The sequence below is a fragment of the Ixodes scapularis genome, unplaced genomic scaffold (genome assembly GCF_016920785.2).
Source record: "Ixodes scapularis isolate PalLabHiFi unplaced genomic scaffold, ASM1692078v2 PGA_scaffold1__304_contigs__length_218370807, whole genome shotgun sequence".
Classification (NCBI taxonomy): domain Eukaryota; kingdom Metazoa; phylum Arthropoda; class Arachnida; order Ixodida; family Ixodidae; genus Ixodes; species Ixodes scapularis.
Genome location: NW_024609846.1, coordinates 42,472,784 through 42,494,770, shown reverse-complemented (window position 1 = coordinate 42,494,770; position 21,987 = coordinate 42,472,784). Strand labels below are relative to the sequence as shown.

The window sequence follows — 21,987 nt, the reverse complement described above, 5'->3', positions numbered from 1 at the left end:
GTGGCTCACCACAACGGGTGGAGTGACGAACAGCGTCTGCAAAACCTCTTTTTTTCGCTTGAAGGAACTGCAAGGCGCTGGTTTGAAAACCATGAAGCTTCGTTGACCTCGTGGGACCTTTGCAAGAACGAGCTCACCCGAACATTCGCCGATCAACACCGAAGGGAGAGGGCCGAAGACCTGCTACAATCGAGGACCCAGGGCCCCAATGAAAGCATCACGAGCTTTCTGGAAGACGTACTTCGCCTGAGCTCTCGCGCCGACTCTCAGGCCACCGAGGGAAAGAAACTGCGCATTTTGATGCGTGGCTTGAAGGACGACATCTTTAATGGACTCGTACGCAACCCCCCGACGACCGTTCAAGGGTTTGTCACGGAGGCGACGAACATCGAGCGTGCTCTACAGGCCCGAGCCAGCCACTACCAGAGGCTACCCGGCGTCAGCGCAGTTCAGCAGTCCCCCTGCGACCTTGCCCACGGCATCCCGGGCATTCGAGAGCTCATTCGCGAGGTCGTCCGGGAGGAGCTTAAGAAGCTTCTACCGACTGCTGAGCGCCCGGCCTCAATTTCCATTCCTGAGGTTGTTCGGGACGAGGTTCAGCGAGCGTTCATTCCGGAAGCCCCTGTCACCGTGGCTGCAGCCGATGAGCCGGCGCTGACCTACGCCGCAGTGGCCCGGCGACCGCCGCCAACTCCTCAACATTACCCCGTGGCGCCACGACAAGACCCACAAACGCAGGCGTACTCCCGACGCAACGACGATGTACGTCAGCACGTTCACCCAGAGCAACCTGCGCCGAGGAAGACGAGGACGGCCGACCGACGCCCGCTGTGCTACCACTGCGGGGAAGCTGACCATGTGTATCGCCGATGCCCATACCGACGACTCGGGCTGCGCGGATTCCACCCAAACGACCCGCGTCCCCGGTATGGTGAACGCCCGCGGGAGATCGACGAGTATCTGCAACGACCTCAGTCCCCCGAGCCTGCGTCCCGACGAGAGTTCCGGTCGCCTTCACCACGACGTCCAGCTTCGCCGATGCACCGACCCCGACGTGAAAGCCTGTCACCCCTCGCTCCACGCCGGGGAAACTAGGCGCAGCAACCCCTGGACGTGGAGTCGCCGAAGACGCCCGACGCCAAGATCCTCCACGAACGTCGGAGGGCCCCCACTCGGACGCTACCGGAGACCGAAACGACGCTCCTGAAACGGTGTCCAACAACCTAAACGTCATCATCGACGGCCACGACGCATCGGCACTCGTGGACACCGGAGCAGACTACTCAGTCTTGAGTGGGAGGCTCTCCCGCCGCCTTCGAAAAGCCACGACGCTGTGGGATGGACCTCAAATACGAACCGCCGGAGGGCACCTCATCACACCAGTCGGGAGGTGCACTGCTCGCGTCGAGATCCACGGTGAGACGTGCCCTGTGAAGTTCGTCGTTCTGCAAGACTGTTCGAGGGACGTTACCCTCGGAATGGACTTTCTGTGCGAGTATGGCCCGTCATCGACCTCGCGGCAAACGAGTTGACGCTTCGAAAGCCCGTCGTGCCGCCGGTGGAGATCAACACGACGTCAAGCGCGATCCGAGTTATCGCCGACCATGTGAACCTACCGCCGCGGTCGAGTGTTTTCGTCACCGTTATAACCGACGCAGCCATGCACGGTGAAGCTCTTCTGGAAGGCAGCGTCCAACTGCTCCTCGAAAAAGGAATTGGTGTCGCAAGAGGCGTGACGGATCTCCAAGAAAGACGTACAACTGTTCTTGTGACGAACTTTCGAGAGGAGCCGCAGCACCTAACGAAGGGTACCACCGTGGGCCACATCGAGGAGCTTCAGGCGCCAGTCGTGGTCACCGCAATCTCCGAGGAAACCTCGTGGCCATAGCAGAAGAGCACGACGCCGCCGCCGCTCGACATCGACCCCGAGCTCCCAGCTCCGAAGCGCCGGCAACTGGTTGACCTCCTCGCCGAATACAGTGACTGTTTTGCTACGACATCGAAAGTTCGCCAAACACCAATGGTGTCTCAGCAGCAGCGGCAGTACGCTGTACTGAGACTAAACGCCTCATCTCGACATTTCAGTTGCGGAGCACACTTCTACCGGACTTCATCGCCCTGAGACACCGTCATCGTGCCCTGGATCATCTACTCATGCCTGTGACCGGGAGCTTCATCGGCGATTGGTGAAAGAAATCAGCGCCATCTGCACGTGGCTGTGCTTGGGAGCACCGCCGGCAATCGGCAGATAGGACCAGCGGCACCGCGGCCACGCCACCACCCCAATAAAGGAGGCACTCTCGACTTGCGGACGCACAGCAGCAGCGGCAGTACGCTGTACTGAGACTAAACGCCTCATCTCGACATTTCAGTTGCGGAGCACACTTCTACCGGACTTCATCGCCCTGAGACACCGTCATCGTGCCCTGGATCATCTACTCATGCCTGTGACCGGGAGCTTCATCGGCGATTGGTGAAAGAAATCAGCGCCATCTGCACGTGGCTGTGCTTGGGAGCACCGCCGGCAATCGGCAGATAGGACCAGCGGCACCGCGGCCACGCCACCACCCCAATAAAGGAGGCACTCTCGACTTGCGGACGCACAGCAGCAGCGGCAGTACACTGTACTGAGACTAAACACCTCATCTCGACATTTCAGTTGCGGAGCACACTTCTACCGGACTTCATCGCCCTGAGACACCGTCATCGTGCCCTGGATCATCTACTCATGCCTGTGACCGGGAGCTTCATCGGCGATTGGTGAAAGAAATCAGCGCCATCTGCACGTGGCTGTGCTTGGGAGCACCGCCGGCAATCGGCAGATAGGACCAGCGGCACCGCGGCCACGCCACCACCCCTATAAAGGAGGCACTCTCGACTTGCGGACGCACAGCAGCAGCGGCAGTACGCTGTACTGAGACTAAACGCCTCATCTCGACATTTCAGGTTGGTCTTCTTCACGTTGTATAAATCTTTTTTCCCTCCGTGATTCACTGCTGCTGCTGCTGCTGCTGTTGTGTTTTGTTTCGTGGTTTTTTGCTGTATTTTTTTTGTGTTTATTGCGTGATTCTGTTTTACAAAGAAAATGGCCCATGGTACAGATGTTATATGTCCGGCATGTGCTGAAGATATGTCGGAAAGTGAATTACAGGTTAAATGCACGGGGTGTCAATATTCTTATCACTTAGGCAATTGTGCCGGAATTTCCGAAGCGACACTTAAAAAGAATGCAAATATCCGAAAAATCTGGCGGTGCCAGACTTGCAGAGCTGCTAAGTCTCGGAGCAGTCAAAGCAGTAGGCAACCTGGAGAACAAGGTGCCGCTTCCGGCACTCAGAGCGACGTGCAAACCAGTGAACTCAATGTAGCTAGTCTCCTGGTTGGCATGAATGCTAAGCTTGACACACTTTTAAACCTTAAGGAAACAGTAGGTGGAATGGAAAAGTCACTTCAGCATATGTCGGACAACTATGACGTCATGCTCAAGCGCGTTGGTGAACAGGACGAAGAAATAAAAAGTTTAAATAAAAGGGTTACAAACTTGGAAAAGACGAACGCAGAGTTGGAAATAGAACACTTAAAACAAAAGGTGCACGATCTTGAATGGAGAAATCGCAGGCAAAACCTCGAACTGCATGGGATTCCTGCAAGCGAAAAAGAAGATCTTCTGTCTAAAATAAATGAAGTGGCAAAGAACCTAGATGTGCCTGATCTGACATCGGATCAAATTATCGCAGCACACAGACTTCCCTCACGTGCAGACAAGATCCCCGGAGTCATTGTTCGCTTTGTCAGCCAGGTGACACGCGATATGTGGCTAGACCGGCGGTCACGACTAAGGAATGCTCGGAGTAAGACATATATCTTGGAAAACTTAACGCAGCAAGATAAGGCACTACTGTGGGAAACGAAAGAATGGGCAAAAACAAACAGGTTCCAGTACGCTTGGTATAAAAACGGCAAGATTTTTGTCAGGGAGAAGGACGGAACTCAAGCACATCTAATAAAGACTAAGGATGACTTGCAAAAATTGGAGTAGTTTTGCTTTGGGTATTGCATTTTTTTTTTATCTTCACTCGCAATGACAGTTCCTTCTTACTTATTGCCAAACGAGGTTGTTAAACTTTTTAAAGACCAACCAATTGTGCCCTTTTCGTTATTTCATTTAAATGTTCAATCAGTGCGAAACAAGTTTGATGAACTTAGCATCTTTCTGGACAGTTTTACATTTTCTTTTGATATAATAATGCTAACTGAAACATGGTATAACCAGAGTGATGAAGTGGACCGACTAGAGAAGTATGCAGTATTCAATTTAAATCGTAGCAACAAAGTAGGAGGAGGTGTATGTATGTACGTTAAAAAAGACCTTGAATATAATATTGTCAGTGATTTCACAGCGACAACAAAGGACTATGAGATTTTAACTTTACAACATGCTAAATTTGTATTTTCTGTCGTCTATCGACCGCCACCTGGGAATGTTGCGACCTTCCTTGAATTTCTTGAAAATTTTTTAAAGGTTGTTGGTGAAAATAAATCATGTCTTTATCTTGGCGGTGATTTTAATATAGACATGCTAACCTCCTCTAAACATCAGCTTGATTTACTGTCACTGTATCAGTCATATGGATTGTCTAATGTTATTTCACTGCCTACTCGTATAGCGCCTCTACATGACACGTTGCTTGATTTTATTTTTAACGAACGTTCCCACCACAGAGATACTTGCTGGCGTGATCGGGGTAACGATTAGCGATCACCTGCCGATCTTTATGTTTAGTCATGTAAATTTCAACAGCAAAAAAACTAATGTTGCTCAGTCTTTTTTTAGAAATATCAGCACAAAAAACTTGCAACATTTTGAAGAACAGATATTTTCTGCGAACTGGAGTGCGGTGTTGTCTAGCGTATCAGCTGACGAAGCATTTGATTACTTTCTCGATAAGTTTATTATGATATACGACCGTTGCTTCCCCTACCAACAGCGAAATATTTCCCGCAAATCACGTAAACCATGGGTTACGTCAGAAATAAGAAAAATGATAAATAAGAAAAATACTCTTTACCATCAATTCGTACGTAGCAGAGACGTTAGCGTGTTGGCTAAATTTAAGGAACAAAGAAATCAGTGTACCAGGGCCTTAAGGCAGTCAAAGCGTTTTTATTTTAACAATTTATTTCAAGGTTTAAACAGATCTGATGTTATATGGAAAAAATTGAACGGTATACTTAAGAATGGGCCGCACAAGGAGATAATCACGAAAATCAAAATTGAAGGCACCGATATAGAGGGGGAAGCTTTAGCTGAGAAATTTAATGAACATTTTGTTAAGCCTGCTCAAAGTGTGTGTTCTATGAGTGCCTCTAAATACATGCTTAGTGTTTCTGACAGCTTATTTCTTACCCCAACCGACGAAGAGGAAGTATTCTCAGCGTTTCAAAACTTAAAAAACAGTAAAAGCTTCGATATATACGACATTCAAATAAAACCAATTAAATATGTATTGCGGGCGATTTTACCCTATTTAACGCACATATTCAATTTAGCACTTAAGTATGGTACCTTTCCAAAAAAAATGCAGATAGCAAAGGTGACTGTAATATATAAAACCGGTGATAAGAATGACTTAGGAAATTATCGACCTATTTCGGTTTTACCCATATTTTCCAAGGGATTAGAGAAAATCATACATCAAAGGCTTAATAATTTTTGTGAGAAATTTTCAATCATTACGCCCTGTCAATATGGGTTTATGAAAGGTCGCTCGACTGAGATTGCACTTTTAAAACAAAAAGAACTACTTTTAGGCAACATCGAAGCGAAGCTGATAACACTCGGCATATTCATTGATTTCACAAAAGCCTTCGACCGCATAAATCATAAAACGTTACTTAAGAAACTGTTCATTTATGGTGTTCGCGGGGTCGCTTTACAAATGATTACTAGTTACCTTCAAAACCGCCATCAGTGTGTTGAAATAAATAAGAAACGATCAAATTTCAGACCACTAACCGCCGGTGTACCACAGGGCAGTATATTGGGGCCACTCCTCTTCAACTTGTATATTAATGACCTAGTAAATATTAATGGTAATGTGAACTGCATTATTTATGCGGACGATACGAGTATATTTTTTTCCGGCGTTAACATAGATACAATTATAAGCAATGCGAACCATTATCTTTATCAATTAAATGCTTGGGCACTATCGAATTCCCTGCAAATAAATGTAAGTAAAACAAAGGCCGTGGTGTTTAGATCTCGGAATACAAATTGTAGTCCTCGGTCTGTACTTTTGCTTGGTACAGGCGCTATTGATATAGTTGAGAGTGTAAAAGTCCTGGGGGTAATCTTTAATCAGTACATGACTTGGAACGATATGGTGCAATACACATGTAAAAAGCTATCGAAGGCTGTGGGTATAATATACAGATATCGCCATATGATTCCTAGTTCGGCCATGATACTCGTTTACAACTCTATTTTCTACGCTCAATATAACTATTGCTTTTTGGTATGGGGAAATACGACCTTGACTAATATAAATCAAATGCATATTCTTCAGAAGAGAGTGATTCGTACGATATGTCATACTAGCTATGACAGTCATACGAAACCATTGTTTAAAAAATTTAATATTGTGCAAATTACAAGTCACTATAGTTACAAATTAGCCCTTGCCTATAAAAAGTCGTTTTGTACCAACCGTTTACTTTTATCGATCTCAAATCTTCAGTTCAGGGAAACGCTCTACAACACTCGTTCTGAAGATGCGTGGGCAGTACCGCACTCCAGGACCAATTACGGCGATCAAATGCTGAGATATGCACTACCGCGCCTTTTAAATTGTTGCAGTGAATTGTATATAAATATTTTAAGTGGAACTCGGAAGGACGTGCTTTCTGTATTTGTTAATGATTTTCTTAAACACGTTCTGGAATAGTTAAAGTATGAATCGATTGTACGATTTACCTCACTTTTTTTCTTTTTTTTTAGTGGTGTAGAGATTGTGAATTTGTATGAGTTTGTGTACGTGTATATATTTTTTCTCTCTCTGCTGCGGTAGGGAGGGGATTTAGCTCACTTATTTTCGTTTTATTGGTGTAGAGATTGTCAATTTGTATGAGTTTGTGTACGTGTACATATTTTTTTTTCTGCTGCTGTAGGGAGGGGGGCAGAGGCTCGTCAAGCAACACTGAGTTGCTTTTTTCTCTGCCTCCCCTCTCCAAACGGAGAGAAAATAAAGACTTTTGACTTGACTTTGACTTGACTTGACTTGACTTGAAACATCGCATTATTACTGACGACGACGCACTCCCTGTCCACCAGTCGCCGTATCGAGTCTCCTTAAAGGAAAGGAAAGTGATTCAAGATCAAGTCCAGGAGATGCTCGACGACGACATCATTCAACCCTCAAGAAGTCCATGGGCGTCCCCAGTCGTCCTTGTAAAGAAGAAGGATGGGACCCTGCGGTTCTGCGTGGACTATCGTCGACTGAACGCTGTGACGAAGGACGTCAATCCGCTTCCCCGCATCGACGATACGTGAGACCGACTGCGCCACTCCCGATATTTTTCGTCGATGGACCTGAAGAGTGGTTACTGGCAGATTGAAGTCGACGAACGTGACCGGGAGAAAACTGCCTTCGTCACTCCCGACGGACTGTACGAATTCAAAGTGATGCCGTTCGGACTTTGTACAGCACCAGCCACCTTTTAGCGCGTCATGGACACCGTGCTGGCAGGTCTGAAATGGCAGAGCTGCCTCATCTACCTGGACGATGTCGTGGTATTCTCACGAGATTTCGACGAACACCTCAGACGACTTCGAGCCGTGCTTCAAGCCATCAAGACCGCCGGCCTGTCACTCAAGCCAACAAAGTGTCGGTTCGCCTATGGGGAACTAAAGTTCCTCGGCCACGTCGTGAACAACAAAGGTGTTCTACCTGACCCCGAGAAGACCCGCGCCGTAGCTGCATTTGCGCCGCCGTCTGACAAAAAGAGAAGATTTCTCGGACTCTGTGCCTATTACAGGCGCTTTGTTCGAGACTTCGCCAAACTATCTGCACCGCTGACACACCTCACGAAGGACGCCATAAAGTTCGAGTGGACAGAAGAACACCAAACGTCATTCGACGAGCTCAAACGAAGACTCCAGACGCCCCCGATTCTTGGCCATTTCGACCAGTTTGCTGAAACCGAGATCCACACCGACGCCAGTAACACCGGACTGGGTGCGGTACTAGTCCAAGTGCAGGACGGTGCAGAGCGAGTTATCGCATACGCAAGTCGGACGCTGTCTAACGCGGAGAGGAACTATTTAACGACTGAAAAGGAGTGCCTCGCTGTCGTCTGGGCAATAACAAAGTTTCGCCCATCTTTGTATGGAACTCCTTTTCGCGTGGTCACAGACCACCACTCGCTCTGCTGGCTGGCGAATCTGAAGGACCCCTCCGGACGCCTCGCTCGGTGGAGCCTACGACTGCAGGAAACCGACATGACCGTGGTGTACAAGTCCGGCCGGAAGCACAATGATGCCGACTGCCTGTCGAGAGCCCCAGTCGAGGCCGGTCCTTCCTGCACCAAAGAGGACGACGATGAGTGTTTCCTCGGCGCTCTGGATGTCAGCGACATGGCATCACTCCAGCGAGACGACCCTGAGCTGCGAGCACTCATCGAGCACCTAGAGGGACAAGGAAGCGCCGTTCCGCGCGGTTTTGTACGAACACTGCCAACCTTCTCCATCCGACGAGGTGTGCTCTACAAGGAGAACTTCAGCGACAACAGCACGGCGTGGCTGTTGGTGGTCCCTTCCAGTCTTCAAGAAGAAATTTTTCAAGCCTGCCACGATGACCCGACGGCGGGACACCTTGGTTACAGCAGGACTCTTGCCAGGATACGCGAAAAGTACTACTGGCCCAAGCTTGCGAAGACAGTGCACCACTACATCCGATCTTGCCACGAGTGTCAACGACGGAAGAAGCCACCGACGAGACCGGCAGGACTTCTTCAGCCTATTGCGCCGCCATCTGCCTCATTCCAGCAAATCGGTATGGATTTACTCGGACCTTTCCCACCGTCGACGCGAGGAAACCGATGGATCATCGTCGCAACCGATTATCTCACGCGGTACGCCGAGACAAAAGCCCTTCCATCAGGAACGGCTGTTGAAGTCGCGAAGTTTTTCATCGAGTCCATCGTCCTCCGGCACGGCGCTCCCGAAGTACTGATCTCAGACCGTGGATCATCATTCATGGCCCAGCTGACGCAAGAAGTCCTTCGTCTCGGCCACACCAGCCCTCGTCGCACCACGGCGTACCACCCGCAGACCAACGGGCTAACGGAGAGACTCAACAAGACCATCGCCGACATGATCTCCATGTACGTCGACGTGGAGCACAAGACATGGGACGAGGTGTTGCCGTACGTCACATTTGCCTATAACACGGCCGTACAAGAGACCACCGGAGTGACACCCTTTCAACTGGTGCATGGGCGCAAGGTAACGACAATGCTGGACGCTATATTACCCCACGAACCGGCAGTCGACGCAAGCGACGACGCCCAGGTGGTTGCCCAAAGGGCAGAAGAAGTCCGTCAGCTCGCCAGACTCCGGATTAAGGCTCAACAACGTGTCGACACTGGCCGCTACAACCTTCGCCGTCGGGACATCCACTTCCAGCCCGGAGAGAGGGTGTGGGTGTGAACACCGATCCGCCGCCGTGGTCACAGCGAGAAACTCCTGAAGCGCTACTTGGGACCCTACAAAGTGCTTCGTCGACTCAAGGATCTGAACTACGAGGTGATGCCCGACGGAACACGGACATCGTCACGCCGCCCTCCACGACCGGAAGTCGTCCACGTCGTGCGACTGAAGCCGTACTACGCTCGATAGGACTGTGGACCTTATGTGTTGCAAATGACTCTTTAGTTTACCGTCCTTTTTATTTGCTTTGTTTTGTTTTTGGGTTGAATCGGGACGATGCACTTTTTTTAAAGGGAGGAGTAATGCCGCGCGCGCAGCTGGCCATGAAGGCAGCGCGCGCGTGGCCCAACGGTTATCGCGCTTGCTTTCCACGCTGAGAGCCAGGGTTCGATTCCTGGCTGGGGAGGCACATTTTTGTTGACTCTGTAAAGTAATGTTCTGGTAAATTCGAGAACCATGTTGGGCTTGTTCGAGGTCGGAATGTTCTACACGCCGAACCCTCTACGCCGATTATTCCAGAAGCCCACACGTGTACATAAGGGCTCCGCGTGGCGATCTGCATTCAGTCTCGCCCCAGGTTCGACTCTGCTGTCACGCCGACTTCGACGCCCGCGACGCTTTGTTATTACCTTTTGTACCCTTTCATTTTTGGCACAAGTTCGCCACATTAAACGTTTATTTCTTCTTGTTTATTTATTGTTTTTGGTCACCACCGGTGACAATATTTTTCAAATAACCGGCACAAGTCTGCGCGGTCTCCACGGCGCGACTACGGCTGCTAAATACGCAAAGATTAGAGTATCGACACTCTATTTCTAGATTGCCTCGCGTGACCCGCCATTTTGTTGCCCAGTAGAGAGCGAGTGCAATTTTGAAAACTTTTCAAAACTCCATCGAGCAACATTGGCGGTCGCCATTTTTTGGGCACGAAACGCGCGATTAGATCCGAGTCTCTGCCGAGGGTTGACGCAGCACTCGTGTCCTTGAGCGCGCGTGCCCAAGCAATGGCGGACTCGGATAATTGGCGCGGCAACCATCAGATGGCGCACACTTTTGAAAACGAGCTAATAGATAAAAATGCAACATCTTGAGCTTCGGATGCGGTGTCGGAAAGCTCACGCGACGTCATGTCGTTTTGTCGCGGATAGTTTTAATATGTCTGGGCCACGTGACAATTCCTTTCCCGTAATTTCAGATAAAACTGGTAACCGCCGGAGAGGAGAAACGTAAATGAAAGGGAGGAGAGCGCCGAAGGAGCGAGAGAGAAAGAAGGGAGCAAAGAAGAGACGACCGCCATTTTTTCGCAATTAACGCTGTCGGAGAAGAGCACTCCTGAGGCTACGGGTCGTCTGCTACGGGCCGACTTCTTTTTCGACTGAATAAAAATGTGTGGCCATACACCGAAAAAATCTTAATTTATTAGCTTTTTAACCCATCGAGGAATAACAGTATGTCATTTTCTTGCCAGAGCCAGCGATATAAAAGGAAATAATCGAGATTTAGATGCCGATCCCACGCATTCTGCCGGGAGAAGGAACGAAAATGGCGGCCCTCCCCACTCAGCCAGGAGCAGCCGGGAGCTCACGCGCACGCGCTTATGACTCTCGCTCTGCGCCGCGTGCTGATTGGCTCACTCAGGAGGAAAGCGTACGGCGGCGAGATCATAGACTGACCAAACTCTGGCCCTGCGCTTCTTATGCTGCCAGGGACTATGCGTGGCTTGCCGTGACATCACATCAGCGGCCGTTGTGCTGGTCTTGCTGCTGAGCGCGTACACACTAGTATGCAACGTGTCCCCTTCGACACGCTTGTTCCATGGCGAGACGGAGCCGCTCAGACACCTCTCACTTCCTCCGCCATAGGTGCGGCCACACTGGAGTATCGAGGGGGGCATCCCGGGTAGCCGCACTATACCTGGTGAAGTCCCAGCGCTCGCCGTTGGCCACGCGTCCGGCCAGAAACCAGTCGAGCAGCACGAGGCTGGCCGAACCCGCCATGCGCACGGCCTGCTCCTGGCGGTACGAGGCATCACGAAAGCAGGTCAGCAGGTCTGGCAGCACGCACAGCAGAGCGCCGTCGGAGAGCGAGAAGCGGCAGCGCTGCTCTGCCACCCGACCCGGCTCGGCCACGTACACCTGCCGACAGAGGGATTGGGGCTGGTTTTAGACATGAGGACATTTTCTGGCTAATTTAAATGACTGAAAAAAAGATTTGTGTTAATAACTAATATTCCAGTCTTAAAAATCCATCAGGCAACATTGGCGGGTGCCATCGCCAGGTGGGACGGGAAAATTGGCATCCTCCCAAAGTCTCAACCGTGTCTCAAAGTGGGTTCGGTTTTGGGCTAAACGTCGACAAGGTTTGGCCCAAGGACAATTGGTGACTTCATCGCCGGTAGAAAGAGCGGGAGGTGCGTGATTCTTCTTTTTTAATGCGAAAGCATTAACAGTACCATGGAGCGAACAGACTTCATCAGGTTTGAAGCCGCGCCAAACGGCCCCTTCCCCTGTCCATATGTCGTCTGCAGCAGAAATCTGATGGATAGGCTCCCATTGGCTGGCGCGTGTCATCAAGGAACGAGGTTCTCATTGGCTTTCGTTCGGCGTGTATAGTTCCAAAGAACTCCACCAGAGAAGCTCTTTGCATGGCGGCGCAGCGCACGGAACGGTCCGGTCGCCGGTAAGAGGTGCGGCGGCGTCGCTTGCCTGGCCGCAGAGCCCGCCAGGGCAGACTCCGGAGAGGCAGCACGGCCGAGCTCAGCGCGCCGCGGTCACTTCACGAGAGCGCGCGCTCGGCCGTAGGCCGGCCAAACGTGGCCGCCCACGCCACTGCGCCGCAGACGAACTAAAGGAGCGGAAGAACGACATTCATGCTTTCGCATTCACAACTCATAAGAAATGTTTAGGTGTCCTCGAACTTTTTTTTCTTTTCTGCCCGATCCCCCAAAAGATCAATTTAGGGTTATCGCACACCGCCTGCTGATAGTTAAAAAAATGCAGAGGCGAAGGAAATTGTCTGATAAGGGCGGGGTAAGAAAGCGTGTATTTCTTTAAAGCTATATAGGTGGCACAAGCTACCACCTGCTATAATTGCTACTGCAGTTAACATCCATCCATCTATTCAGCTATCTGCTCGTTGGCCAGCCACACTTTTGCTACGTGATCACGCTCTCTCGCGCATGCCAGCGCGCAGAGAATGAGGTCAGGTGATGAAAGGGAGGCGGCTGATTGGTCCGGCAAGCGCGTAGCTTCCACCACAATGTCAGCTTGGGGGTGAAGGGAATAAGTGAGGTCCGGTGTCGTGTGACGTGCATTTGGGTCCAGTGACGCGCTGCGGGGGCCCGGTGACGCGCTGCGGGGACCGCGGATGTATCACAGTGAAAAGGCAGAGAGCTTACGAAGGGAAGGAGGTACGAAATAGTCCGCTGTGTTTTCAAATTTTCGTACCGAAAGTCAGGCTCTTGGCTTTCTACCCTTTTTCTTTTGGCCCACTGAACGAACTGCTATTAGTAAAATCCCAATATAAATTGATTCATTCCAGCCCAAAATTCGTTTCATGGGCGTTGGCACCGGCGATGCGATCTAGTCGCGCGATAGCTTTCGTCGCAAAAGTGACCATCGCGAAAAAAGCGACGCGATTTGAGCTGTTGCTAGCTGACCCGACTTTTTGCGATACTATGTAGTCGCAGAGCGGCTGAACCTTATCATCGGCGTTCGGAGCGAGAGTTTTCGAGAAGCGACTCGCTCATTGCGCACGCCAGTGTGCCTGACTTTTTTTTAGATGCGATCTAGTCGCATCGCGCGACTGCTTTACATCGCCACTAATCGGAGCTCGGCGCCCTGTCGTCTCCGCGCTCCCTCATCTCTTCCTCTCCTTCAGTTTCTGCCCCAAACACACCATCTTCCTGGAGTCACGGAATACTGCTCTTTGAAAACGAAACATTATAATAATGTATAAATTGTCAGATCAGTGCTGTATCCCATCTGACACTTGCATGGGCGTACCAACCGGAGGGGCAAGGAGGTGCTTGCCGCCCCCCCCCCCCCCCCCCCCCCCCCCAGTTCTCAGAGTTGGGGGGGCAAGGCATGTGTTTTGCCCCCCTCCCCCCCTGAAACAGCCGCCACTGGGCAGGGCAAACACTGGCCGGTGGTGCCCAAGGGATACCAAAGAAACGCCCCCCGGCCCTGGGAGAGGGGGCAGGGGCAGGGTCTGGTTTGCCCCTCCCCCTTCCCCCCCCCCCCCACACACACACACACTAAAAAAAAAGTTGGTACGCCACTGGACACTTGTTTACCAGATGAGAGTCACTGGCACGCCAGCCATCTTGTGGCCGAAGCCTCTCCCATAGATCTTTTTCCACATGCTGTAGTGTATAGACGTTTGTAAGTGGCCACGTTTCAAAAGCTATGCAGAGCGCAGGTTAGCGTGCTCCTTGCTCAGGGGTTTCAATAGTGTCAGAACGCTGGGCCCTCATTGGCTGATTGAAAAATATAGGGGATAAATCTGAAGGCATCTAGCATTGAGGGCTACCCAATATCCTTTCAATCAGAGCCAATCGGAGTTCGGCGTCGTTTTAATGTCACCACAGCTCTTGCCCAAGAAGCAGACGACTTGCTCTCCGCATAGCCAACACCTCCTATAACAAAGCCGTAGTACAGATGGGGATGTCTTCATTAGCGAAGAACAACGCTGGACAGAGTGTGGACACGACGACTGCGTCAACGATCGGCTCAAACTTGACTCGAAGCCGAGTGCTGACGTAGCAGTCGTTTCCAATCTGTGTTATTCAGTGATGACCTTCACTGGTGACGCAAAAATGTCAGCACTACGACTATGTCTTCTAGGCGGTGTTGGCATAGCCTGGCCACTGCGGATAGAAACTGCTTTGTTGGGGTCCTAGTCTGGCAACCGTGGGTAAACCTTAGCAAGGCTTGACTATCACACGATCTACACACTCAGCAGAAAGATGGCGGTGCCCAGAAGCTGGACTTGCAGACGTCTATAACGCGTGGCGTGTTCATGTGGTCATGTTAAAAGACGCGTAAGAAGATCGAAGCTGATTCACCTTGGGGAAGGACTGCGAGGTGAGCAGGACGCAAGTCTTGGCTCCCAGCGTGATTTCGATGTCGATGACGTCGCCGCTCACCAGGCCTCCGCCGAACACAGCCGGGTAGATCCAGCGGCAGCACGGGCGGCCAACATCGCGTGGCAGGAACACTTTCAGCTGTGAGACAGGCAGACGCGTTACCGACAAAAAGTAACCATGCAAGTGCCGTTATTTGTTGCGCACTCAAAGAAGTAACGTTGCCAGTAACCGAGTCTCGAGATTAACATGGAAATTCCCAAGTTACTTATTAAGCCATGGTGGACCACGTTGTACATAAAAAGGGGGGAGGGATTTTTTAAAGATTAACCGAACAAGCGTCTTAAAGGGCGACTCCGGTCAATATTCTTGAATTTGGGATTACGACGGTATTAGCTCAGTAAGTGTCCCTAAATTACAAGCAATAATTTTTTTCTCGATATTGTGTGTAGCATTATTATTATTAGGTCTCAAAGTTTAGTTTCGGGCGTCTGCAGGCTAAACTGAAACTATCTGGTAGAGAGGGATGTCGAAACTCATCATCAGCTGTGCGGCCGCGACATGACGTCACGGTGGTGTCGCGGTACACGTCACCCGGTGTTGCTTGACTGAAAGCTAACCCTCGTGCCACCTGCTGAAGAGCAGCTGGTCGCGTCTTTAAAGGGATGCTGAACCGAAATCTGGATTGACGAAAACACGCGGCAAAAGCGTGCAACGGGATGCTGCAAACACCAAAGCATCACTCAGACAGCGATATCTCGAACGGATGACCGTATTTTTAAAAAAAATGGAGGCGCATTTGGCAGGAATGTTGACGGCATGTTTCTCCGAGAAGGAGAGGGAACGGCCTCGCGTCTTCTCTTCTCCGCCTCGCGGCCTTGGGGGAGCGAAGCGAAGAGAGGAGGAAACTAGGTATCTTGACGGGGGTAACGCGCCTCGTCGGCCTGGTTCAATCTCGACTTCTTTTTCGAAAAATACGGCCGTCCATTTGAGATATCGCCTTCCTAGTAGTGTTGTAGGGATTGTAGCGTCCCGCCTACATCTCCAGCATTGTTTTTTTTTTTAATCCAAATTTCGGTTCACCATCCCCTTAAAGGGGCGGTGCAATGATTTTAACACTGAACGAATGTGCAGCTTGTATTTTTTATATTGTTTATTTCGGCATAAGTAAGAGAAAAAGTGCCATCATACCCCAAAATACCTCTATTTCGCTGCGTAATCGCAAAATAAAAAACACTTTTTTTCACAACCTGCGGCCACATGGTGGCCGCAAATGGAACCTGTGGTGTGACGTCATTCGGAGTGGTTTTTGTAAGTGACAGTGTTAGGCAATTGTAAGCTTGATTTAAGGTTAAGTTTAAAAAATCTTGTTGTTTAGGCATGTAGAAACGCTCCAAAAGTCTAATATTGCCGCTAAAAGATTTGTGGCGCCATCTACCGCAAGTCAACCAAACCTGCCGTCGCAGTCATCCGTCGACGCCCGAGGCGCCTACGGCGGCTACACGAGCAACCCGGACGTTTTGTCTTTCCCTCCCTCGACGGAGTGCGTTGGTCGTGGTCCGTAGTATCGTGGTATCGTTATTGTTCCTGGTGTCTCGACCTCGACTTCGACTGCCCGCAGCCTCGACTGCCCGCCGCATAAGTCCAACTGACTTACTATACGCAAGCATCTTGCGCTCGACGTCACTCAGGCCGTCCGCCCATGCCGCCATGTTGGTCGGGAATCGACGGGAGAGCGGCGAGCCTGGCGTACCTGGCGAGCCGGCGAGCGCTGGGGAAACGGAAGCCAGAAGCACCCAACCGGAAACCAACGCCACTCCGAATGACGTCACAGGCGAAGCTGGTGCCGCTTCAATGTAGAGTTGAGGGGTGCCAGAGATACCAATTTCTTTTATTTTTTTTTAATGAAAACTAGGGCAAGCAGGAAAGAAGAGTTTTCGGTCCTTCGTTTTATATGTGGCCGGGATCAATTCCCGCAATTAATTAGCCAAAGTCCGCAAATTGTTGCACCGCCCCTTTAAAATCGGCTTTGGTGGAGTACGCGGCTTCACTTTTACGTAATATTTCGACTGTGATCTCAAGCAATATCCAATGACTGGTATCACTAAAGCGATGCCAGTTATTGGTTTTGTGTGCTTCTTGGTGTCTATTTGTGGTTGGCAAATATAGATTAAAAGGTCGAAACTGCGATCTGATCTCACGGGGTAAGTGCAGAAGCATCGCGTTGCCTCGCTCCAGGAGAAGGGGGCCCGAGGAGTCGTCGTCCGTAGCCTCAAAGACCAGGATTCCCTGACCGTTGCCAGCCGCAAGCCTCCCTTGTGCACTACCCCCTGCGACAGAGTTACCATTAAGCATAAAAAGAAAAAAAAATCCTCTTTTTTTTTTAGTGGCGACATTGTTTTGCGGACACAGCGCAAAACGAAAACCCCGTCTTACGCATAAAAGTAGAAGGAGGCCCAAGTTTCTACGAGCGTCTCGAAGGACGTGGAGGGATTATTGCTCGCTCCACCAATACACTTGTTTCTCTCGTGCAGGGGGGCGCGAAAGTGCCCCTAAGTAGCGATTCTGTAATGTTTGCGTCGATGATAAAGCGGCACTGCAGCGCTCGATAATCCGAAAAGAGCCACGGTTGCTTACAAGTATGTCTCAGCCTCTGTCTGTGCGCAGTAACAGAGCGTCTGAAAGAACTAAAGAAAAGTTAAAAGTCAACAAAAATATAGCAGATCGCGCTTTCAGTGTCCTATTTAAAAAGATAAAAACGCGTTTTTGTTGCCTTCCTGCGTTTTTTTTTAATATTTATATTTATTAATGAGATACTGCCAGCTTAGCTTTTGCGACCAACGTGGGAGAGTTTAATGACGCACAACCAAAAAGCGATCAAAAGATGAAACTTTGCCTGCTAGAGGTGCTGTTCAAACTTGAGAGCTCTGAGGTAATCGAAAATCATGTCCTAAGCTCAGTTTACGATAAGGAAAGAGGGACATTGAAGACAAACAGACAAGAAAAGACAAGACACGAAAGCCTGTCTTGTCTGTTTGTCTTCAATATCCCTCTTTCCTTATCGTAAATTAATAACCAACACGCTCAACCATCTACAAGCTCAGTTCTTGGGTCGTATTTCTCTCGCTCGCTCCCTCGTCGTTTTTCACAGCACTGCCTCTTCTCCGACGGCACTGAGGTCATACCATCGAGGAGAGGGGCAACAAAGTTTATTTCCTTACCAACACTTTCCTGTGCTATCGCAGACAATACCAGCGCGAACAGCCCGCCGTGATTTTTTCGCGTACCTGCTAGAGTTTTGGGAGATGCTCTATAGTTCAGGCAAAAATTCGAGAAATGTATCTGCACGTGCGGAGAAGCCGGCTTCCACGTGGTCCGCAACCAATAAGCATTTAACCGGGCCGGGCCCGTCTGCGCGTGTGCATATTGCCGCGTGCGTGACCGAGAGGGGAGGATTTTCTGTATTTCTAGAAAATTCTTGTTCACTGTTACCCCGAGTGTAATATATAAGAAGGCCAACATGACCTTGACGGGTCAGTCTCGAACATTCATACCCGTTTTCACCTGAAGAACCGTATACGTAAAACAAGTCCGGCTTGTCGCTGAGCGTCACTAATTTCCCCCTTTATGTGAATAATGAAGATAGATGCAGGTGAATTTTAGACTATAAATGTTGTCTTACCAAGACGTACAGGCTCCAAACGACAAAAGCATTTCTTTTTCTTCGATAAACATATCTCGTAAAAACTACTTCCCACCGCGTATGAACAATGTGCAAAACTTGCTTTTTTCTTGAGGTGAAAACGGGTATTCGCGTCTTCAGCTCGACGCTCGCCCTCCCGCGGCGGAAACGGGAAGCGCACTAGTGAGGGTCTTCCGATTCTCTTGTTCAGCGGGCACGGCGGAACTGCGCGCGATTATGGCTCGCGAAATGTCATTTTCCAATGCAAACAAGACTCTTCACTGTCCCAACGTAGTGCTGCAGCCGGTATTGAAATGCACCTTACTAGAAAGTTTTAGTATTTCGTATAGAAGCAAACGCAAGCGCTGTGCGTTTGCGTTAGAGTTGCGTGCCCCACGTTGTGTGTGCGCCTTATCGCCATGCGCCAATCCAAGACCGCAATTTGGGTTCCGCGCACTCGCTAACGCAAATACACAGCGCTTGCGTTCGCTTGTATACGCAATACCATAGCCTCCTCTATACGGAGAAAGCCTGGCGCGTCGCGTGAAAAGACGGCCGCCGTAAATGGGAAAGGAGGGGCGGAGAAACGGGAGCGGAGAGAACCTTGCCCGCTAGCGCCACTAAAGAGCGAGCGGCCAAACGCAGAAACAATTTTTTTTTCTCTCTTTTCTTGTTGCTATCGTGGAGAGGAGAAACTCAACGTCCACCCTTTCCCGTTTCTCCCTGCGCCCTTTCGAATCGCCGCGCCCGTTTCTCCCGGAGTACAAAAACGACGGTGACGAAAACACAAAAACAAGCGTAGTTCGGGGAGCGGCCGCTCATGACCCAAGCGCTCGCTGTCTAGGTCTGCCCTTTCTGCTCTGCGCTACCATATTGGTCACCGTTCGGCGCGCTCCTCCTCTCCTTTTTCCTGCGGCCGCGTGCTCTATGGCTCCGTCGTCGATGTGCCAGATACTTCGTAAAACTCACAACTAGCTGTTTCACCGGCTCCCAACGCCAACAAAACGTGCTGCAGTGAGCGGACGTGCAAGCAGGTAGGCGTTCCTTCCAACTGGAAAGGCTGAGATTGACAAAACGACGGCGCGTGAAAGTGAAGGTGACTAAATGCTATAAAAAGATTGGTAATTTAATATATATATACATCAGGGATGGGCAAAATACATGCAAATATATGTATCGTAATGCAAATACAAAATACTTCGTCAAAAAATGTTTTTAATTACAAATCTAATTACATTTCCAAAAAAGCATTTAAATACAAGATACAAATACAACCAAATGTATTTGGTCTCCTCCAAATACTTTTCCAAATACATTCCTCAAAATTTGCGTCAGCGACTTCAGGGCACCTGCAACGGGTTTCTTGATATCTCATTTTCATTTTGAATCGCACACTCGGGAGTTAGTGAGCGAGGCTCTAGTAACGTAATAGAAATATAATCACAAAAAATGTAATCAGCTTGGACGCAGTAGGTGAAAAAAGTACAGAGCTTCAAGCAGCTTTTTTTGTCGATTACATTTTGATATAGGCCCACAAAGAACCGAGACGACCAAGACGCGCAGCACTAGCTAGAAAATTTTTTATTGTTGCAACTCGCACCAGTTACGAAAATCTGGATGACCCGCACATTTAGAATGTCCAAGGCAAAAGTATGGAAGGAAATCCGGCTGGAAAGGATCACAAGTTGTCACAGGCACTTAATAAGCCAGTCTGCCTGTGAACGTTGATTTCGTCACTATTCTTGCCCTGGACTAGCACCGTAATCACAAAGTCACTAAAGGCTTGTGGTTGATTGAGAGACACTGCATTCGGTTCAGAACGTAGTTTTCTTCCTGCTCTGGACAGTGACAATAAATTTGAGGGATGTATTTTCGCCCACAAAATTGTATTTAATTACAATTGTATTTGAAATACCCACGTTTTAGTATTTAAATACACACGTCAAATACATTACCCAATTTGTAATTAAATACAAAAGCAAAATACACAAAGTATTTGAAATACGTATTTGAAATACTGCCCATCCCTGATATATATATATATATATATATATATATATATATATATATATATATATATATTGTGGGCTTTGCGGCCCATCATCGGGCAAAAGAACCTGTGCTCCGCGCCCGGCGCGCAACGTGCGCGCGAGCCACGCTCGAGGCTCGGGAGACCGTTCGCTGCAACGAACAAGTAAAGGTGTGTTTTATGAGATCTGCCTCGTTGGTCCTTCTTGCGGGTGAGCAGTAGCACCTCGCGTGGAGCGCCAAATAATGTAGGGTTCGGTGCTACTGCTCACCCGCAAGAAGGACCAACGAGGCAGATCTCATAGAACACACCTTTACTTCGTTGCAGCGAACGGACTCCCGAGCCTCGAGCGTGGCTCGCGCGCACGTTGCGCGCCGGGCGCGGAGCACAGGATTTTTTGCCCGATGATGGGCCGCAAAGCCCACAATAAATATACAGACAAACTCAACTCTCTGACGTCACGCCGATGCGGTGGCGCTGCTCTAGGCACTGCGCATGCGCAGATGCTTCGCCTCGGGTGAATCTTGTTTCTCCGCGCGCGCAGTGCCCTCACCCGGTGGGCAAACCCCGGCTTGTTTGTAAACAGGGTGTTGGTCGATATATATATATATATATATATATATATATATATATGTGTGTCGAACCGAAAAAAATTCGGGTTCGGTTACGGTTCAGGTTCAGGTAAATTTATTTAGTTCCGGTTCAGTTCCGGTTCGATTAATTCGATCCGCGAACCGGTTCGGAAATTATAAATGACAAATTGCAACATCAAAATAAATTACAAATAAAACATCTGAAATCAGCACATACGAAACGAGATACATCGTAGTGTAAGGCTCAGGGATTTCTACCAGAAATGGTTTCTTTATGTGCACTCAAAGGTTACGTCACCGACGTTTTCGCATTCGGACTTCATCTAATTGGGTCCGACGCAGTAGCTGTAAAATCCGCGACCTCCTTACAAACCCACTTACAAGTGGAACTCGCTAACTATCCCGCCACCTCGGCGTGTAAGCAATTGAAAGAACAGTGGGGAGAAAATACAGCTTTCTTTATTTGAACTAGCCTTTGGTAACTCAAATTAGACCCTTAAAGAAGTTTTCATTAAACAAGATACGGAATATGAAAAACACTTCACCGAACGCAACGCCAGAAGGACGTAATAGGATAAATATTAAAATAGAAGAGTTCTCTGTCTCACAAATATGTTAGCTTCTAAGTGCCTATACGAAACCGAATGCATTATTATCAAACTCCACAGCCTTTTCTTTTCTCATTCCGACGGAAGCAAGCTTCAAGAACTCGCACGTTCTAGAAACGTGTTATGAAATGAGCACACAGCAGCATTTAGGATTTACGAGATTGTAGGAAAATAAAATCCCGTGACGCGATTTTTTTTTTTGCACAGCCTTCCCATTCTCTTTCTTCCGTGCAAGCCGCGACCAGCGCAATACGGCAATACTGGTTCCTATGTCAAGATTCAT

At 49.3% G+C, this 21,987-nt stretch overlaps 1 protein-coding gene across 2 annotated transcripts in view; it reads right to left on the bottom strand.

The window, feature by feature from the left end:
* Nucleotides 1-21,987, bottom strand: part of LOC8052106 (urease accessory protein D) — a 31,498-nt gene that overhangs the window by 4,613 nt on the left and 4,898 nt on the right. For both annotated transcript variants that reach the window (XM_042290699.1, XM_042290698.1), the window contains 3 exons: nt 16,994-17,121; nt 14,775-14,933; nt 11,624-11,844 (listed from right to left, as the gene is read on the bottom strand). In XM_042290699.1, coding sequence (XP_042146633.1) covers nt 11,624-11,844; nt 14,775-14,933; nt 16,994-17,121 — 508 coding nt within the window. The remainder of the gene's footprint in view (nt 1-11,623; nt 11,845-14,774; nt 14,934-16,993; nt 17,122-21,987) is intronic.